The following is a 21,826-nucleotide window of genomic DNA, read 5'->3' as shown; positions in this document are numbered from 1 at the left end:
TCCACAGGACCAGAGTATCTTCACCAACACGTCTGGAGGTGATGCAGGAGCTGTTTTGATCTGGGAGCTTGAACTGTAAAGACTCTCCTTCTTCTCTTATGGCGATAAATTCTTCTGCATGAATGTTGCTGATGAGAGTGAACAGCAGGGAGAAGCAGAGCTGTGCGACTGCAGCCATCCTGCTCAGAGGTCTCGTGGTGAGTGTCGTACAAGCACTGACACTGCTCGCTTCATGAGCTTCCTGTTTGTGGTTGGAGGAGGAACGCCACTTCTTTATCACATCATCAAGGAACACTTTGAAGCATTTGGCTCGATATCACGCCGTATATCTGCTTTCACTCTTCACAGGCCAAAGTGTGGACACGTTTTTTTATACTTCGTTGCATGGGTCCAGGGGTATCAAACATGTGGCCTGGAGCACAGAACCGGCCAGTCACAGTGTCCAATCTGAACCATTACAAGTGAGATAATGTCAGCTTTACCACACAGCCATGAATATTATGAAAATGTAAAAGTCCTTTCTAAACTATTTAAAACTTTTTGAATAGTTTTTTAGTTTCAAAAACAACTAAAAAATGTTGTTTCTTATGTGATCCTTCATAAAACATCACATATTTTCCAACATAATTCAGGGTTTGGTTTGGTCTAAGTAAGCAGAGAAGTCCAGGCATCCAGTTTCCATGCAGATGTTTACATGAAGCTCATCATCTGATGATGAAACCTACTTTGTAACCAAGCAGCCCAACCAGAAATTGAAAGTGTACATGCATCAAGGGACGGAGCGCATCCCGTCAATAGGTCCAAAGTGCAATCGAGGCTAATCCCATGATCTTCTTATTTTCTTGTAGACCGAAGTTGAAAATCTGGCAGTATTTATTTTTGTGATTTTTTTTCCACTCTCAGCTGTCCTTCTCCTGTATTTGGGCCTGTTTGTTAATTTATTTCAATCATGTAAACAATATACACGTACATTTAGCAAAGAAAATCTGAGAAAAAGATACTATACAAAATAAAGTTAATACATTTCAATATTGCTTCTGTTCTGATTCAGTTACATGTCGAAAGGGAGAGGGAAGAAGTACACACTTATTTAATCCCACCCCTTTGCCATAAGTTATCAGTCAATATTTAGTCACTTACTGATATAATCTGTAATAAAAATAGTGAACAGATTTCTGATATAATATATACTATAATATCACATCATGAAGTTTTCTAAATAGCGACATTCACTTAATTTCAACATTTTCCCTTTTCTTTATAGCTCAAGAAGATCATATCTTTATAACTCTTTTTGAACTGTTTTATGTTTGGATATTGCTTCAATTTCATATTCAAACTGTTCCACAGCTTCACTCCATGCACAGAAACACAAAAGCTTGTTCCTGTTGTACGTACCTTCCCTGTTTTGAGTTACAAAACCCCTTAAATTATAACTTACTCTGAATATAATCTGGCAGTTCCTTATTTTTTGCTTAACACTTAAAGCCAAGTTCACTCATAAAATGTGCCGGTCATAATAACGTTACAGGCTATGCTAGGCTTTGGCCCACATCAGTCTAAAATTGTATGCAACCATGAATAACGTGTTTTGGAAACTAACTGCACAACAGGCAGCACTATTAGTTCTCTCAGTCTCAGAGCAGCATTTCTAATTTTGATTGAAACTGTCAGAGAAAACGGAGCCTCGAGCAGCCAGGATAATAATACTAAAATGTTTAATTATTACTACATTACCTTTGACTAAAACTCTTGTTTGCGAGCAGCTTATTGATCTTGATAAAGACGTGCTGCTTACTTGTGTAAAAACAGTGAAATATAAAAAGTGTTTACTAATTTGTACCAACGTGAGAGAGAAATGGATCTGAAACCACTGAAACCAGAGTGTTTGCAGACACACAGATAATGAAGACATGCTGCTCGGAAATGCTAGATACAGATAAAAATGGAGTGTGTGTGTGTGTGTGTGTGTGTGTGTTTGCGCAAAGGTGGTTTATGAGGACATTTTGCAAGAATACACGCCACACTGTCCGGACATTTGGAATTATGAGGACAGGGCCGATGTCCTCACAATTCATGGAATGAAAACTCGATGTGAGGGTGCTTAAATAGGTGTCAAAAGCCTAAATTCAAAATTTCAGCGAAATCAAAAAAAAGTCCTTACTATTCACAATTACCCAACTTTTGTGTATAATCTGTGTATCAACACAGCTCCCCTGTAGACCGGTTTGGGTACTGCACCTGGTCATGAATATTCACACAACGTGTATTTTTTAAGGCCTCTGATTGGCTAACAGCCGGAAGGTCCCTATAATTACGTTTTTTGTCAGATAGTGTGTGTTACATAAAACAATTCTGTGTTCTGATTGGCTGACAGGCAGAAGGTCCTTATAATTAAGGTTTTTTTAAAAAAAAGATTGTGTGTTACATAACAAAGTTCTGTCTTCTGACTGGCTGACAGTTGGAAGGTACCCATTGTTGTAGTTTTTATTAAAAATTGTGTGTTTCAAAACATGACCATAGATAAATCCTTAAAACTCCTCTGTTAAATTTAAAACACCACTTTCAGTGATACTGAGATGACTAAACTACTTAATCTAGCACTTAATATAGTGTAATATACTGTAGTTATGCTTTATTAACTCTTGACTGTGTGATGGTTAATTTTTTAAGCATTTCTTTTTTCATATTTTGCTCTAGGAATCCTGTATATTATAAATGTTGTCGTGATTGTGTGTTTTTGTGTCCTATTTTATTATCTCCACTCTCTGGAGAGCATTCTTTTGTTAAAGAGGCAGTCTAAATTCTTATCACCCATGGAACAATGCACCTGTAATTAATCCGCTCATCAGTGAGGACTTCTAAAGAGTTGGCTTCCTCCTCTCTGGTGCCAGAATGTCTTCTTAGACTGCAGTATTTCACAACCACATGTCTTACAAGTTTAGAATAATGAGTATCCAGTATTACTTAGATGATCTTTGCTTTTGCGTATAGCTTGCAGCCTCTCTCTTCATGCATTGGAAACATACAGTGGCTTTCTAAAGTATTTTGGCCCCCTTGAACTTTTCCACATTTTGTCACATTACAGCCACAAACATGAATCAATTTTATTGGAATTCCACGTGAAAGGCCAATACAAAGTGGTGTACATGTGAGAAGTGGAACGAAAATCATACATGATTCCAAACATTTTTTACAAATAAATAACTGCAAAGTGGGGTGTGAGTAATTATTCAGCCCCCGTTGGTCTGAGTGCAGTCAGTTGCCCATAGACATTGCCTGATGATTGCTAATGACTAAATAGAATGTACCTGTGTGTAATCTAATGTCAGTACAAATGCAGCTGCTCTGTGACGGCCTCAGAGGTTGTCTAAGACAATATTGGGAGCAACAACACTATGAAGTCCAAAGAACACACCAGACAGGTCAGGGATAAAGTTATTGAGAAATTTAAAGCAGGCTTAGGCTACAAAATGATTTCCCAAGCCTTGAACATCCCACGGAGCACTGTTCAAGCGATCATTCAGAAATGGAAGGAGTATGGCACAAGTGTAAACCTGTGTTTAGGTTCCCGTTTTGCCTAAGTGAGTTTGCGTTTGGGTCCTACCCTGCCTGCACTCAGCTGCTTTATGACACCATCAGTGCATCAGGAAGATAAATCCAAGTGGTTAGGTGCTTAGTAAATAGTTCAAGCAGCTGAAACCTCAGGAGGAGGAGGTAAAGCAGGAACCATCATGGAAGGACAAACCCTTGTAGGATGAAGCACTAATCATGGCTCCAAGAACAAGACCAGTAGAGGCTGGTTTTTACCACACCAGGCAGGACCCTAGGTGCAGTCTGTGCAAAGATGCCCGCCATATCGTCAAAGATATTAAATTGGCCCTTCAGTGAGATGACAGTGCCCGATGTGGCACACAACTTATTTAAGTTTGAGACCCCTGCTGTAACTTCTTACAAACAACCTCCACTGCTTCAGCAACTGAAGCACAAGTGAAAAATTAAACATTATATGAGACCAATGTTTCACCTGTTCAATAATGACATATCTCACCTTCTCAACAAAATCCAAAGTGTTCTGGATGTGGTGTTTGGAGCTGCTTACAAACGGGTTGTGGACAGAAGACAGAAATGTCGAGGTGTTATCGGTGACCAAGCTGACCATCCACACAATTGGTCTTAAACGTACACCCTGTTTATGTATCATTGGTAACCCATAACACACCTCTTTCACCATCTTATAATGCTGTGATTGCAGTCATTCCCCAACTCTCTGTGAATGGTACTCATAAGATAAGATAAGATAAGATAAGATAAGATAAGATAAGATAAGGTAAGATAACCTTTATTAGTCCCACGTGTGGGAAATTTGTTTTGTTACAGCAGTGGACAGTGCAAAGTTGCATAGAAAAATTAGAGAAAAAAACACTGGAATAATATAGCCATAAGATACTGTACACAATAGAATAGAATAAAATAAAATAAAATACTACATACAATCAAATAAAATAGAATACAAATGCTATATACAATTGAGTATAATACAACGATACCAGAAAAAAGTATTGCACTTACTGTTATTGCTATTGCACATGTGTGGATGTGTGTGTTTGATCAGTTGAAGTCTTTGTTGTAGAGTCTGACAGAAGTGGGGAGACCTGTGAAATCTCTCTGACCCACATCGTGGGTGCAGCAGCCACTGAAGGAGCTGCTCAGTGCTGTCAGAGTCTCCTGCATGAGGTGGGAGATGTTGTCCAACAGGGATGACAGCTTTGCCACCATTCTCCTGTCACTCACCACCTACACTGTGTCCAGAGGGCATCCTAGAACAGAGCTGGCCCTTCTGATCAGCCTGTTCAGGCTCTTCCTGTCCCCGGCAGAGATGTTGCCGCCCCAGCAGACCACACCATAAAAGATAGCTGAGGCCACCACAGAGTCATAGAAGGTCTTCAGGAGTGGGCCCTTCACTCCAAAAGACCTGAGTCTCCGCAGCAGTTACAGCCCTGGTTTATGAGACATGAATAATGAGACCAGTCCAGTTTATTGTTCAGATGAACAACAAGGCACCTGTAGCTGTCCACAGTCTCAATGTCCATACCTTGGATGTTCAGTGGTTGCAGTGGGGGATGTTTGTGCCTGTGGAAGTCTACCACCAGCTCCTTGGTTTTACTAGTGTTGATCTGGAGGTAGTTCTGCTGGCACCAGTCCACAAAGCCTTGTGTCAGTTCTCTGTACTCCTTGTCGTCCCCATCAGTGATGAGGCCAAGTATTGCAGAGTCGTCAGAGCGCTTCTGCTGGAAGCACTGGGTGGAGTTGTGGGAGAAGTCTGCAGTGTAGACGGTGAAGAGGAATGGTGCCAGAACCGTTCCCTGTGGGGCCCCCGTACTGCAGACAACCCTGTCCGACACACAGCCCTGAGTTCTCGCATACTGTGGTCGGTCAGTGAGGTAGTCCAGAATCCATGTTGTGAGGTGATGGTCCACTCCTGAGTTCTCCAGCTTGTCCTATAGGACCGTGGGCAGAATGGTGTTAAAGGCACTGGAGAAATCAAAGAACATGATTCTCACAGTGCTCCCAGCGGTCTCCAGGTGAGAGAGGGAACGATGCATGAGGTGAATGACAGCATCATCTGCTTCAATGCCAGGCTGGTAGGCAAACTGAAGTGGGTCCAGTGATGAGCTCACCAGGCGCCGAAGCTGAGCCAGGACCAGCCGCTCCAGGATCTTCATCAGGATTTCAGAGCCACCGAACTATAGCTGTTGAGGTCCTTGGGGCGTAAAGTCTTTGGCACTGGTACGACACAGGAGGTTTTCCAGAGCTGTGGGACTCTCCCCAGCCTCAGGCTCAGATTGATGAGGTGCTCCATCACCCCATACAGTTGGTCTGCACAGGACCTGACCACCCGTGTGCTGATGCCATCTGGACCAGCAGCTTTCCTGGCTTTAATCCTCCTCAGTTCCCTCCTAACCTGGGTAGTTGAGAGAGACAGGCTGGAGCCTTGTGTTGAGAGTGTATTGGATGCTGTTGTTGGAGGTGGGGAGGAGTGAGCAGGGTGAGTAGAGGAGGTGTTAAGTATCTGAGGTGTCAGAGGTGGAACAGCAGCAGTGGGGGTGGGTGAGTCTGCAGCCGATGTTGAAGACTGCCTCATGGATGAATCAAATCTGTTGAAGAAATCATTCAGTTCATTTGCCCACCTCACATCCCCCCCAGGCAGAAAGTTCTGACCTTTGTGGCCCAAGATGGTTCTGAGGCCTCTCCAGACCTCGCCAATGTTGTTTTGTTGAAGCTGGTTCTCTATCTTCTGCCTGTAGCTGTCCTTCTCTTTCCTTATCAGTCCCCTCAGCTGTCTCTGCACCCTTTTCAGCTCCTCCTTGTCTCTAGATTTGAATGCCCTCATGGCCAATGATCAATGGTCACGACAATTTGGATACTAATGATCATGGAACTGACCTCACAGCCCATTGTTGGTGCTAGATTCTGTCATTATGCAAATGTACTGTTTATAAGATTGGGGAAACCTGCAGTCTGCTGAGACTGAAGAAGTCACCAGTTGGTGATGAAACATTTCTCCCACTAAAAATGGTATGTCCAGATGAACAGATTCAGCATTCTGGTGCTATTTAAATAATTTTTGAGATAAAAGTAAGGTTGGAGATTGGCCTATAATTAGATAAGACAGCAGATAAAGTGATGACTTTTCTCTTTTTTATAGTCCCCTCGTGCTTCAAGAGGACCACCGTCCTGAAGAAACCTAATGTGAGCTGTCTCAGTGACTGTCTCCCAAGAGCACTTACTTCCATCGTTATGAAGTGCTTTGAGCATATAGTCGAAGTTCACATCACGTCTTCGATGCCTGCTTGACCTGTTTCAGTTTACATGAAGGGCCAAAAAGATTCACAGATCATGCAATAGCATTAGCTCTGCATACTGCCCCCTCCCACCTGGATCGTAAAACACATGCAGTGGTGTGAAAAAGTATTTGCCCCCTTCTTAATTTCTTAGTTTTGTTTTGTTTGTTTTTTTGCATATTTGTCACACTCACATGTTTCAGATCATCAAACTAATTTTAATATTACACAAAGATAATCTGAGTAAATACAAAATTTATTAAGGGAAATAAGCTATCTGCACCTACCCAGTCCTGTGTGAAATAGTAACTGCCCCCTCTTGTTAAATCATCAATTAGCTGTGATTAAACACAGTTTTTGTCAAGCTCAGTTCAGTTTCACTAGCCACACCCAGACCTGATTATTGCAGACCTGCTGAATGAAGAAATCACTAAAACCGACAAAGTGAAATAGGCTAAAAGATCTCAAAAAGCAACACATCACTTTACAATCTAAAGAAACGATATGAGCAACAAAGTCATTGACATCTATCAGTCTGGGAAGGGTTACAAAGACATTTCCAAGGCTTTGGGACAGCAGAGAGTCATTATCCAAAAATGGAGAATGCTTAAAACAGTGCTGAACCTTCCCAGGAGCAGCCTGCCTACCAAAATTACTCTAAGAGGGCACTGACGACTCATTCAGGAGGTCACAAGAAAACAGCCAGAACAGCATCTAAAGAATGTACGGTTATGGTGTAACCTTGGTTCTGTGAGTGAGAGACTATCTCTCCACTCCGTTACATATTCCATATGTACGGGGTAACTCTGTAAGACACCAGTCAGCAGGCGCAAGATTGGCCTGAACTGGCCCTGCAGATGCAAGGACCACAATTGATTGGCCACTCAAAGTCAGCCCATGAACCACCAGGCCGAACGGCAGAAAGCACAGCACCAGTTTGGAACCTGCTGGATGCGAACCTACAACATGCGGGCAATATGCCAGACAGAGAGTTAGCGCCACAGGCTGGAGAACACACACGCCACAGCGAGGTCTGACTGGTGCGTAAACCGGCGAACCGCGGGCAACACGCCAGGGGAACGCAGCAGGCCGAGGTAGGGATGTGACCTGTCCATCCCCAGAGTCAAAGCCGCCCTGTGCCATCGACAGACAGGGAAGGGGGGCCGGCAGCCTAGCCTGCAGAAGTGGAGGGCTAAGCATTGGGAGGACCCGAAGGTCTACTCACAGCACCGAGCAGCCACGATGTGCTGCCCGCAGGCAGATGAGCAATAAAAGCGAACTTGCAAACAAGATACTCATGATCAGTCATTCAGTTACAGCCCACTGAGTGGGCCTGTGCAGGCCGCGTAAGCCATGACAGGCAGGCGTGCACCGGACAGAGAGCCAGAGCTGCAGGCTGGAGGACTCACACTCACTGGCTGACGAGCCCCGTGTGCACACTCTGCAAAAGATCTCCAGCTGGGGCCTGAGAATCCTAGGGCCAGAACCTGGAATCCCAGGAGCAGACTGAGGAAAGAAGCACAGCTCACTGAGCTGAAGATCGGGAAACCCGCTGGCCGTACAAACCTGCAACATGCGGGCAAGACGCCAGACAGGGAGCCATCGCTGCAGGCTGAGGAACACTCTCTCACTGGCTGATGTATCACACACAGCGAGGTCCAACTGGCGCGTAAACCGGCGAGCCACAGGCAATACGCCCATCTGGAATGGGGGAGCTGGCGTCCTAGCCCACCAAAAGGCCACATGGGGACTAAACCCGAAGGTTTACCCCAAGGCAGAGTGGCCGCTAAGCACTGTCCACAGAGAGGGGAGCAGCAAGAGTGAACTCCATAAGAGACACTTGTGCACAGGCGGCGCTGCAGGCTGGAGAACACTCACTCACCGGCTGAAGAATCAGACTAGGTGAGGTCCAGCTGGCCCGTAAACTGACGAATGCGGGCAATAAGCCAGGGGAGCACAGCCTATTTAGCCACTTAGGCATGGCAGCTAGCTAATGCCATGACGCACAGTGGATGGCCGAGCAGGATGTGATGCAAGGCCTGTCCTAGGAGCCAAGCATCCAACCTGCACCGTCCCACAAGGGGAGGGGCTGGTGGCTTAGTCCATGGAGAGTGGAGGGCCCAAGTGGGGAGGCGGCCCAAGTGGGGAGGCGACCCAAGGTCCGTCACCAGGGCATAGCAGCCACTCTGCGCTGTCCGCAGACAGGGGACTAGCAAGAGTGGACCCAACGAGACACGTGTGGACAGTCAGGAAGTTTCCATGTAAATTGTAACACATTGGCAATGCACTAGACAGGGAGCCAGCGCTGTGGGCTGGAGAACACTGACTCGCTGGCGGACGTATCAGACCCAGTGAGGTCCAAATGGCGCGTAAACCTGTGCACTGCCTGCAGTAGCAGCACAGCTGCTAATGTGATGGGCCGAGGTAGGGATGCGACCCGAAGGGGGCGGGGGGGCTGGCAGTCTAGCCCGCTGAAAGGCGAAGTGGAGACTTAACCCAAAGGTCTGCCCCAGGGCCGAGTGGCCGCTAGCACTGTCCGCAGAAAGGGGAGCAGCAAGAGTGAACTAGAGAATGAGACACTTGTGCACAGCTGGTGCTGCAGGCTGGAGAACACATACTCGCCGGCTGAGAAATCAGACACAGCGAGGTCCAGCTGGCGCGTAAACCGGTGAGTGCAGGCAATACACCAGGGGAACACAGCCTGCAGCTGCAGCAGCTATATGCCAGAGAGAAACCTGGCTAAAATAGGCTGAAGAACGCTCACTCGCCATAGCGAGGTCCAACTGGCGCGTAAGCCTGAGAAATGCGGCCAACACGCCAGGGGAACACAGCCTGCAGCTGAAGTGGAGGGCAGAGTCAGGGACATGACTCATCCGGGGGTGTCAGCTCACTGAGCGGGCCCCTGCTGGCCATGTAAACCAACATGTGGGCAATCTCCTAGACAGAGTGCCATCACCGCAGGCTGGAGAACTGTGAACCACTGCCTGAGGTGTCAACGCAGCGTGGCCCGACTGTCATATAAACCTGTGAACCGCGGGCAATATGCCAGGGGAACATAGCCTGCAGCAGGAGCTGGCCACTAGGCCCAACTCAAAGGATGTCAGGGGGGAGGAGGGCGGCTGGAGGACAGCTGAGTCTTAGCTCCAAGTCCTCCCCGTCTCACCTGTATATGGCCGTCTGCGAAGGACTCAAACTGGGGCTGGAGATCTCCAGGGCCCCAAGTTGGAGTCTTGGGGGCAGGGCGAGGCCCAGAAGCTCTGGGCCCCCCTACCCTGACCATATGCCCGCACAGGCACCTCAACAGCAAAGTGGCTGCAGGGTCGACCGGCAGCCTCATCAGGCAGCCCTCTGACCAGAGCCGGGGCTGACAGCCAGAGGTGGCGACAAAAAAATGAGGTGAAAGAGGAGCCGGTAGTATGGCGTGCTCCCATATAAGTGAGGGTAGCTGCGAGGAAGGAGCCAACAGCCGTCCTGCACCGTCTGTGTCCCCAGCCCGCCTGCAGCTGTCACTCCAAGTGCCGCTGATGGAGAGTCAAATGGTATTATTTAACAGTGCTTGCCGCTGTTATTCATTTTGCTTGTTTTGCCGTATGTTAAGTGGGTGACTGGACATTTCATTTTGGCTAGCTTGTTTATTAGCAATGACTTATGCCACATTCATGTGCTCTGTACTTTTTCATGTTAGTCAAATAAAGAATGGTTAAAATTCTTTGAGCCTTTAAAAAATGCACCTGATTTGTCTGCTAGATGTGGATGAATGCGGCAAATCTTGCACCACATTTCAGTGCGCTCATTGTTAGCTTCAAGCCATGGCACATCTTGGAGCCACTTTTCTGAAAAAAAGTATTTTCTTCGGCTCTGGCTCCGGTTGGCATTTCTTAGCTGGTGGCGGCACACCAAAGAAGCTGCTTAATGTCTGGGGTTTTTTTTGGACATTTAGCTGGTGACAAGAAACACATGGAAGGTTAAATGACACGGTCAAGTATGCAAAGGCACTTGGTAATGCAAGTGTCACTAGGCATTCCTAATTTTTGTCATGCATGCGTACCTGCGTACCAGTTATGTTCACTCAATAACTGCTATCAAATTATCATGTCTGTTCAACCTAACATACATGTTTTAGGTCTGTGGGAGGAAGCTGGAGTACCTGAAGAAAACACACACATGCACAGTTAAAAATGCAAACTCAGCCAAGGCTTTATACTAGGAACCTTCTGGCTGTAAGACAAAAGTGCTAACCACCATACCACTGTGCCACCCATAGTAACTCATATAATAATTGATAATATATGGACAAAAGTATATCCTGGAATACAAATAACATATTCATCCATTACTAAAAATGCATTTAGCTGTCAAATTCTGCAATCTGTATTTACTTACCTAATTCTCTCCCTAACAATCAACAATACAAATTCTCCCAGCCCCCAGAAAGACTGGGTTATCATTTCCACACTGGTTAGCATTTAGTCTATCACGTTTGTTGTTATAGCTAGCAACTACTGCAGGAAAATGGCAAGTTTCTTTAAGGTATTGTTCTGTGTGTTTGTAATGCTTGTAACCCTGGACTATGCTTCTGAAGATGAGATTAAGATGGGAGTCTCTGGGAAATACTAGGTGAGGAGCTATTAATGCCTTCATATACCAGCTGCCATAATTTTGTACAGTTCTATATTGTAAACAAAGCCAGTTTTACACTGTAGAGTTTCCATAGGATTTAGAAGTTTCAGATTTCTTTAGTCATATCATATGATCTTATTTGATCATATATTTATTTGAACATCTTATTTGATGTTCCTACTGCTAAACAAAACAAATTTTGGTTTCTCAAACTATCCATAATTGCTAGTAATAAATGCATTGGTTTGTAGATACACCTTCTGTATCTTCATACAAAAAATCAGAACAAAAATATATGAATAAATAAATTTTTCAGAAGAAAGCCACATCTTGATACATGCTGGTTTAACATAAGAAGCTAAAATATGTTCCACTATGTTACTGGTTGAATCTCAGATTTGTTTAACATATGCAGATATAAATTAAGTGTGAAACCATTGCTTTAATGGTGGCCCTTGGCTGTTGGTATGTGAGGAAACATTTATTCCATTGAGTGTACCTTTGCTTCAAATAAATAACTAATACTTTTTTTTAAAGGAATGTCCTATTAAACAAAAACAACAAAATAACAAATGCAATAAAAACCCAGTCCTTCCTCTCTGTAAATATTTCACTGAAATTCCGTTTAAAAGAAAGGGTAAGCACTCTCGTCACCTGACCACTTTTTAGCCAATGAGCTTCAGTTTTCACCCCTCCCCCCTCACTTCGTGACTTGAGTTGAGGAGTATTGACGCTTGGCTGTGAACTGGTGTGGAGACGCTAACAGGTAACTTTAAACTTTTCCTCCCCCCTCACTTCGTGACTTGAGTTGAGGAGTATTGACGCTTGGCTGTGAACTGGTGTGGAGACGCTAACAGGTAACTTTAAACTTTTGAATTTTTCCAGCTTTGTAGTCCAGCAACCAGTTAGATTTAGTTTTGTCAAGGTTTTTCTTTGATGTATATTCCTTGATTAAGCTTTGTATTTCAAGCTAATTCAAAGGCTAAATCTAGCTTTTTTTGATGACACGTTGTGTATTTATTAGTCAAGGTTAAATACCTAGTCTAACACATATGTTTTTAGTTAAACTGTGGCATTTGAAATTACTGAGATGTTATTATTTACTCATCCCACTGTCTCCAGATTTTAAGCAATGCTGCAATATACGTGACATGCTAGTATTGAGACAAATTTAAGATAACCGTGGTAGCTAACATTTGATGATCTGAGGCCATGTGATCTGCACTCTCTGGAGTGCAGATCACATGGCCAATTTATGATCTATCAGCAACATGCCTATCAGTTTTTTAAAATGTCAGTTTATTAAAATGCCAAGAAAAACCAGAGTGAAGATGTCATCACGTTTAGTGCAGGAACAAAGATAGATAGATAGATAGATAGATAGATTTTTACCTCTTCTTCCCTATTGTGGTGAATAAATGAACAAGAGCCGATCAAACAATTATATGACTGTTTTGGTTGTTTATTAATAGGGAAACTTGTGGGAGTGATGGCAGGAGAGAGCGGTGTCTATAACAAGTTTTGAGATGTGAGAGATTTGTGACATTAAGTGTGTCTGGAGTGTATTGTTAGTTTGTAGTTAAATCTGGGTTTGATTGTTTTGTGTGTCAAAATGGTGAGGTGAATGTCACCCTGACCCTGGCTAAAAAGCTACCAAAGGCAGACTGAAATCTAAACGCTGTCTCCAGGTGTGCAACAGGAGGAGTGATACACTACCTTTTGTCAGGCCTGTGGTATGTCCCTCTGTTCTGTCTTGTGGTGGACAGGAACAATTTTGATGAGTGGCACAAATAATTTGTGTGACACCTGATTGTTTTTAAATAATAATAAATTTTATTTATAGCACATTTCAAGACACCCAGGGACACTTTACAATAGGATGAAATGCATAATAGAACAATGACAAAAGAAGGAACAATAAAAACAAAAGTACAAGATAAAATTAACAAACAGTGGGTTCACAGTGGACATGCAAATTTGAACAGATGGATTTTGAGTTGAGATTTAAACTGTGGGAGAGAACCAATGTTTCTTATATCTGGGGGTAGAGAGTTCTACAGCCTGGGAGCAGAGCAGCTAAAAGCTCTGCTTCCCATGGTGGTGAGGCGGAAAGAAAGCACAGCAAGCTGGATAGAAGAAGAAGATGGAAGTGAGCGGGCAGAAGAGATAGTGCTTAACAGGTCAGAAAGGTAAGGAGGAGCAAGGTTATGAAGGGACTTGAAGGTGAGCAGAAGAAGTTTGTACACTATCCGGAATTTCACAGGGAGCCAGTGAAGTTCCTGAAGAACAGGGGTGATGTGCTGGTAGGAGGGGGTTCTGGTAATAATGCGAGCAGCAGAGTTCTGAACCAGATGAAGCTTATGGAGGAATTTATGGGGGAGACCATGCAAGAGAGAATTTCAGTAGTCAGTACGGGAGGTAACGAGACAATGGACAAGAATGGACGGAGACTGGGTGGAAGAGAAGGACTTAATCTGTTTATATTGCGTAGATGGAAATAGGCAGAACGGGTGAGATTATTGATGTGAGATTTATAGGAAAGTGAACTATGTAGGATGACACCAAGGCTCTTAACCTGAGGAGAAGGGAAAACCAGTAAATTTGTAAATAACCTTACAAAAACCACCTGAGGAATTTCCTGCATTTTTATGTAAATAGTTGTATATAATGTGGTTTGTAAAATGTGTAAATATGTTTTAGAAATGTGAAATTAAGTAATGAGAATGAATCGCTAAACGTCTTTGTGATTTTCATAGTGAAAAGTATAACCTTAACCTACTCTGATTTGATGTTTTTGGATCAGTTATGTCAATACAGTATGTCAAAATTAGAGGTTATTGTGTAAAGAATGATGACAAAGAAGGCAAGGAAAACTTTTTTTAAAGGGGAAATATAAAGGTAAAATTTAAAAGTAGTCGAAAACAGCCAATTATACCCTTGACTCCAGAGGGTTAGTACCTCCTGTAAAAAATCAGTTTTCACTGTAAACTACAGTGATGAAGTATTACACAAATTGTACTATTATTTTTTCTTTTTCTGAAAAAGTGCATTCCAATGAGGCAGCCAAGAGAAGTTTAAACCCAAAGATGAAGCGTATACGCCCATGGCATCGTCCTCCCTCAATGATAAGCAGGTAACTAATTTTCTGCTGTTGTTATTATGGCAAAAATAACACAACATAGTTGTTTGGATGTTGATAGTGAGGTTGGTAGACACAGTTCTTACAGTGCTGGTTAATGTAAGATACATACATTGTGAGGACTGTGTGTGTTTTGCATGTGTACATCTATCATAAGATGAGCTCCCAAGTCCACATGTAACACAGACCCTACAGTATATGAAGCTGTCAGGTACATTATTAAGAGGACTGTGTGTGGATACTATCGTGTGTTATGTTGGTTTACACTGAGGAATTAATTTTCTATCAATATTACTGCATTACATTTGGCTCATTTATGTCACTAACCAGTGTAGCTACATAACTGTATTGTAAAGTCTCAACGTATCTGTGTTGAATGGATGTTAATGCCCTTTTGTATTTGTTTGCACTACGTTTCAGGGCACACCGATCTTCCTCATGTTGATACGCCCATGGCATCGTCCTCCCTCAAAGATGATGAGCAGGTGACCAATTTTCTGCTGTCGTTATTATGGCAAAAATAACACAACATAGTTGTTTGGATGTTGATAGTGAGGTTGGTAGACACAGTTCTTACAATGCTGGTTAATGTAAGATACATACATTGTGAGGACTGTGTGTGTTTTGCATGTGTACATCTATCGAAAGATGAGCTCCCAAGTCCACATGTAACACAGACCCTACAGTGTATGAAGCTGTCAGGTACAGTATTAAGAGGACTGTGTGTGGATACTATCGTGTGTTATGTTGGTTTACACTGAGGAATTAATTTTCTATCAATATTACTGCATTACATTTGGCTCATTTATGTCACTAACCAGTGTAGCTACATAACTGTATTGTAAAGTCTCAACGTATCTGTGTTGAATGGATGTTAATGCCCTTTTGTGTTTGTTTGCACTACGTTTCAGGGCACACCGATCTTCCTCATGTTGATACGCCCATGGCATCGTCCTCCCTCAAAGATGATGAGCAGGTGACCAATTTTCTGCTGTTCTTATTATGGCAAAAATAACACAACATAGTTGTTTGGATGTTGATAGTGAGGTTGGTAGACACAGTTCTTACAATGCTGGTTAATGTAAGATACATACATTGTGAGGACTGTGTGTGTTTTGCATGTGTACATCTATCGAAAGATGAGCTCCCAAGTCCACATGTAACACAGACCCTACAGTGTATGAAGCTGTCAGGTACAGTATTAAGAGGACTGTGTGTGGATACTATCGTGTGTTATGTTGGTTTACACTGAGGAATTAATTTTCTATCAATATTACTGCATTACATTTGGCTCATTTATGTCACTAACCAGTGTAGCTACATAACTGTATTGTAAAGTCTCATCGTATCTGTGTTGAATGGATGTTAATGCCCTTTTGTGTTTGTTTGCACTACGTTTCAGGGCACACTGATCTTCCTCATGTTGATACGCCCATGGCATCGTCCTCCCTCAAAGATGATAAGCAGGTGACCAATTTTCTGCTGTCGTTATTATTGCAACAAGACCACAGCAGTGGTGTTTGGATATTGATAGTGAGGTTGGTAGACACAGTTCTTACAGTGCTGGTTAATGTAAGGTACATACATTGTGAGGACTGTGTGTGGAATCTGTCGGGTGTTATTTAGTTTACACTGAGGAATTAATTTTCTATCAATATTACTGCATTACATTTGGCTCATTTATGTCACTAACCAGTGTAGCTACATAACTGTATTGTAAAGTCTCAATGTATCTGTGTTGAATGGATGTTAATGCCCTTTTGTGTTTGTTTGCACTACGTTTCAGGGCACACCGATCTTCCTCATGTTGATACGCCCATGGCATCGTCCTCCCTCAAAGATGATGAGCAGGTGACCAATTTTCTGCTGTTCTTATTATGGCAAAAATAACACGACATAGTTGTTTGGATGTTGATAGTGAGGTTGGTAGACACAGTTCTTACAATGCTGGTTAATGTAAGATACATACATTGTGAGGACTGTGTGTGTTTTGCATGTGTACATCTATCGAAAGATGAGCTCCCAAGTCCACATGTAACACAGACCCTACAGTGTATGAAGCTGTCAGGTACATTATTAAGAGGACTGTGTGTGGATACTGTCGGATGTTAAGTTGGTTTACACTGTGGAATTAATTTTCTATCAATATTACTGCATTACATTTGGCTCATTTATGTCACTAACCAGTGTAGCTACATAACTGTATTGTAAAGTCTCATCGTATCTGTGTTGAATGGATGTTAATGCCCTTTTGTGTTTGTTTGCACTACGTTTCAGGGCACACTGATCTTCCTCATGTTGATATGCCCATGGCATCGTCCTCCCTCAAAGATGATGAGCAGGTGACCAATTTTCTGCTGTCGTTATTATTGCAACAAGACCACAGCAGTGGTGTTTGGATATTGATAGTGAGGTTGGTAGACACAGTTCTTACAGTGCTGGTTAATGTAAGGTACATACATTGTGAGGACTGTGTGTGGAATCTGTCCGGTGTTATTTAGTTTACACTGAGGAATTAATTTTCTATCAATATTACTGCATTACATTTGGCTCATTTATGTCACTAACCAGTGTAGCTACATAACTGTATTGTAAAGTCTCAACGTATCTGTGTTGAATGGATGTTAATGCCCTTTTGTATTTGTTTGCACTACGTTTCAGGGCACACCGATCGTCCTCATGTTGATACGCCCATGGCATCATCCTCCCTCAAAGATGATGAGCAAGTGACTAATTTTCTGCTGTTCTTATTATGGCAAAAATAACACAACATAGTTGTTTGGATGTTGATAGTGAGGTTGGTAGACACAGTTCCTACAATGCTGGTTAATGTAAGATACATACATTGTGAGGACTGTGTGTGTTTTGCATGTGTACATCTATCGAAAGATGAGCTCCCAAGTCCACATGTAACACAGACCCTACAGTGTATGAAGCTGTCAGGTACATTATTAAGAGGACTTTGTGTGGATACTATCGTGTGTTATGTTGGTTTACACTGAGGAATTAATTTTCTATCAATATTACTGCATTACATTTGGCTCATTTATGTCACTAACCAGTGTAGCTACATAACTGTATTGTAAAGTCTCAACGTATCTGTGTTGAATGGATGTTAATGCCCTTTTGTGTTTTTTTGCACTACGTTTCAGGGCACACTGATCTTCTTCATGTTGATACGCCCATGGCATCGTCCTCCCTCAAAGATGATGAGCAGGTGACCAATTTTCTGCTGTCGTTATTATTGCAACAAGACCACAGCAGTGGTGTTTGGATATTGATAGTGAGGTTGGTAGACATAGTACTTACAGTGCTGGTTAATGTAAGATACATACATTGTGAGGACTGTGTGTGTTTTGAATGTGTAAATTCATTGAAGGATGGGCTCTTCTTAAAATGAACAATTACAAAATGCTTTCCAGTGGTTTGCTAAGGTTTTAAATCAACAGGTAGGTGACTTCCCCAAAAGTTGATTCTGTTCATCTGGACGTATCTTTTTCAGTGGGAGAAACCTTTCGTCAGTCATTCAAGAGACTCTTCAGTCACTATCAACATCTAAACAACACTTGTGTGTTCTTGTTGGATGAGACTGAAGAAGTCATTTGGATAAATGTCGAAATGTTTCTTCCACTGAAAATGCTATGTCCGTATGAATAGAATCAACTTTTGGGGATTTACTGACCTTGATGATTGAGCATGCATCAAGACGATGCTAGGTGATTTTATTTGGATTTAACTCATACTTCAAGTCAAAGTAAATGAGGAGCGGTTATGCAGATGCTCTTTTGCTCAAAAAATAATGTCACTTTATCAGAAAGCATGCTTAAACAATGAATGGGAAACCCTCAAATGTTGGCTCCTACTGGATGTATTCATGCCACAAGGGCTGCACTGTCTCAAATGAGTGAAGTTTCTGCATTACATGAAATCACTCAAAATTCATGGTACAAACTTAATGAACTTTATTTTTTCAAGAGAACTGTATGCATGATGTAGTGTATTCATCAGAGACGAGACTGAAAAAATGTGCCTTCTGTAATGTTCACTTTTCTGCTTTGAAATTGATTTGCATAAATTGTAAAGGTGAGGATTTTTGTTCATTCATTTTAGATGATTATCTGTCAAGATATAACAAATGGAAATTTTTACCCATAATACTTAATATTTGATCTTTTCATCAAAAGAGAGAGAGGTTCCTCGTGAGTCTTGTTTTGTTGAGTATGCCATTAGAGTAGACTGTCCCACATCGTCTTCGGTACAGATTGTTTTGACTTTCAGAGGAATGCAGACAAATGTTTGCCTTCCATCACTGGATCTTGAATGCATCCTCAAAGCATCTTGGGTATCTTTAGAGCTTTAGTTAATGCTGGTTGCATGATGTCTGATCACCCAGAACTTGTGATAATGCCAGTTCTGAAGTGGCTTACTGTCACAGTACAAAATTGCATGAGAATAAGAGTGGGTGAAATGAAAAATAATTTTCTTGACAAGCTAAGTAAAGGAATCAAAGGACAAAGCGGAAATGGATTTTTTATGATTGAAAGTGGAAAAAAGAAAAACATTAAGTATGACATGTTGAAACTGGATGGAAACAAATGTCAGTTACTGTTTTTCTATAGTTGTGTGGTTTAGAACCTAAATGACATAGTCGTTTTGTATTTCGGTGTCCTGTGGCTTTCACATAGAAATTTTATCTTTAATAGTTTCCTTTGAGTTTTTTTTAAATGAGCTTGATGTGCTGATCAGAATGTAGCTTTTAAGAGATTGTCTTCATTTAACATGGCAAAAAGACGAAGCCCAGTGTAAACCTAAAGCCCCACAGCTATTTAAAACCAGTTAAAAAATGCTGTGTTTATGTACCTGGAGTTCTTGATATGTGTACCATGAAAGGGCTTTGATGTTTACGCCCCTATTGTTCTTAAAGAGTACCTTTATAATAGCTTTATAGTTAACATATCACAAGTAAGTTGATCTTATTTTCTCTCCTCCTTTTAGCATTTTCTGAAAATGGTGCTGAAGGGGAAAATCCTCAAAGGAAACAAAAATCTCCATGGTGTCCCACAGAGATTGCAGCAGTGATGAGACATTTCTGTGGGCACATTGCTAATGGGAGACTATCCATTGTGATTGAAATCAAACAGTGTAAAAATGCTCAATGTCCTGTATGAGACAGTCGCTCTGTTCAAAATGTAAGAGACTTTGTCATGAATCGTGGCTTAATGCTAAAAAAGAGGAACAGTTGCTAAATAATCAGGTTAAAAAAAATCTATAGACACATCTGAGACATATAGATGTTTGCAAAAGTCATTTAGTTTGCAGTGGGGCTGGGCTATATCATACCGTTCACAGTAACACCGGTATAATTTTGGGCAACGATAAGAAAATGAAATATCGCAATAGAATATGGGTAAAACGCGCATGCGCAGTGCCTTTGTTTTCATACGCACATGACGGATAAAGCATGGCGGAGAATGAGAAGGGCAAAAGCGGATCGTTGAATGAAACGGATGAACCAGAATTGGTTTGTAAAAATGCTGCAACTTCAGTGGTGTGGAACTGGTTTAGCTTTCGTCCATCAGATACACAACAAAGCACTATTTGGTAGAGCATGCTAGCGGGCTGTCGTTATTACCGTGTTTTTTGAAAAATACAGCACTTAAAATCAATCCTTTGATTTTTCTGAAAATAAACAGTGCCAAATAAACAATCCATGTAGACATTGAGGGTTCTCGGGAGGGGCCGTGCTAACACCTGCTGCTCTCTGGCAGCAGCACCATGCTCTCCCTTGTTTTAAATACACTTTAGAGCAACACGCAGCAACACTACACTTGAGCGGGAGGAGGGAGGTATGGGGTCTTAACACACCCCTGTTCTCTGCTAGCCATCGGGGCGGGGGGGCTGGGAAGAGATGCTGGCTGTCCGATTGGCCTCCCTGCTGCTGCGGAGCCTGGGGCGGTCTGCTTGCCTCCACCCCGGAGGGAAGGGTAACATCTCTTGGGTCTGGGTGCCGTTTCCATCTCTGGGGGTGAGGATACCTGGACCCGGGATATAGAGTATGTTTGGGGAGTGTGATTGTGTGTACATGTCCATTTACGTTTATTCCTGCGTTGGGTGAGTGCTGAGTGTTTGTATATGTGTGCATGAGGGTGGGAATGCATGTCTGTGTCTGTGTGTGCCTGTTTGTCTGTGTCTATATGTCAGGTCGGGTCTTAGACTTCACCTCTCTGGGAACTCCAAGGCCCTCCAAAGTGTGGAGGCCTATCTCCCCTCACCACACTCCCTGCCGGTGACTGATGCCCTCAGGGGTCGGTGCGTTGGTGGTTCTTGGTGTCCGGGGCTGGGCGCTCAGGTATGTACCGGCTCACTCCCGGTGACTACTTGGCGGGGCCTGGCGCCTGCTGCTCGGTCAGGCCTCTTCCGGGGCGCGGGGGGCCCTCGGGCCTCCGGCCTCTGTGCCTGTGGCTCGGTTCACTCTGGCACAGCTGGCTGCCGGCAGAGCCGGCGGGCACGCCGGTGCAGCCCCCTCTAGCTTCTGCCCGGTGGCTACTGGGTGACCCCTCATCTGGGGATCCTCAGCCCTTCCCATGAAGGTGGCACGGATGCCCCTCCGGTGGTCCTCCTTGGGCTCTTGCACTCTGGGGCCTCTGGATGTCTGGGGCCTGGATCTCCTCCATGCCTGCTTCATGCCCTGGGGGACGGGGCTATGGCTCTCTACATCCTCTAGCAGACCATTACATGGGGAAACCATTTGAATACAAGCGCGCCGATCCACACAGGTGTGCACATGGGTGTTCACTATTCGTAGACTTAAATCACACCTTTCTTGGCTGCTACTTCAAAGCACATTGTGCGCTGTCTGTCCTGCGTGCTGCACAACAACATTCAATATTTAGTATTTACTGCTGTTTTCACTTAGCTAGATTAATGCGATGGTGTTGTGTATAGTATGTTGCATTGTTTTGTTTTTTTTTTTTTGCTTGTTTTCTATTCTTTTTCTCTCAACAGGTGATCCCGGAGATATTTTTTCTTCCCCCCTTTCTCACTGTCCCTCTCCCCTTCTGTTTTTCTTTTCCTTCCTCTTTCTTTCTCCCTTTCCTATCCCTCACTCATGTCTGTCCCGTCTGTAACAACTGAAAATAAAATAAATAATAAAAACAAAGGTCGATCAAATGGACCAATACGGCAATGCCATGATGATCCATTTGGCAAAATAAATCCATTG

At 43.1% G+C, this 21,826-nt stretch overlaps 1 protein-coding gene across 1 annotated transcript in view; it reads left to right on the top strand.

Annotated features, from left to right (window-relative positions):
* Positions 1-79, top strand: part of LOC146502788 (uncharacterized) — a 16,218-nt gene extending 16,139 nt beyond the window's left edge. The window contains exon 6 of the mRNA XM_085131096.1: positions 1-79. This exon is cut by the window's left edge and continues 13 nt beyond it. Coding sequence (XP_084987222.1) covers positions 1-79 — 79 coding nt within the window.
* The last annotated feature ends 21,747 nt before the right edge of the window (positions 80-21,826 follow it).

The sequence above is a fragment of the Neolamprologus multifasciatus genome, chromosome 14 (assembly GCF_963576455.1).
Source record: "Neolamprologus multifasciatus chromosome 14, fNeoMul1.2, whole genome shotgun sequence".
Lineage (NCBI taxonomy): Eukaryota > Metazoa > Chordata > Actinopteri > Cichliformes > Cichlidae > Neolamprologus > Neolamprologus multifasciatus.
Note: the sequence above shows the minus strand (reverse complement) of the source record. Positions and strands in the feature narration are given on the sequence as shown.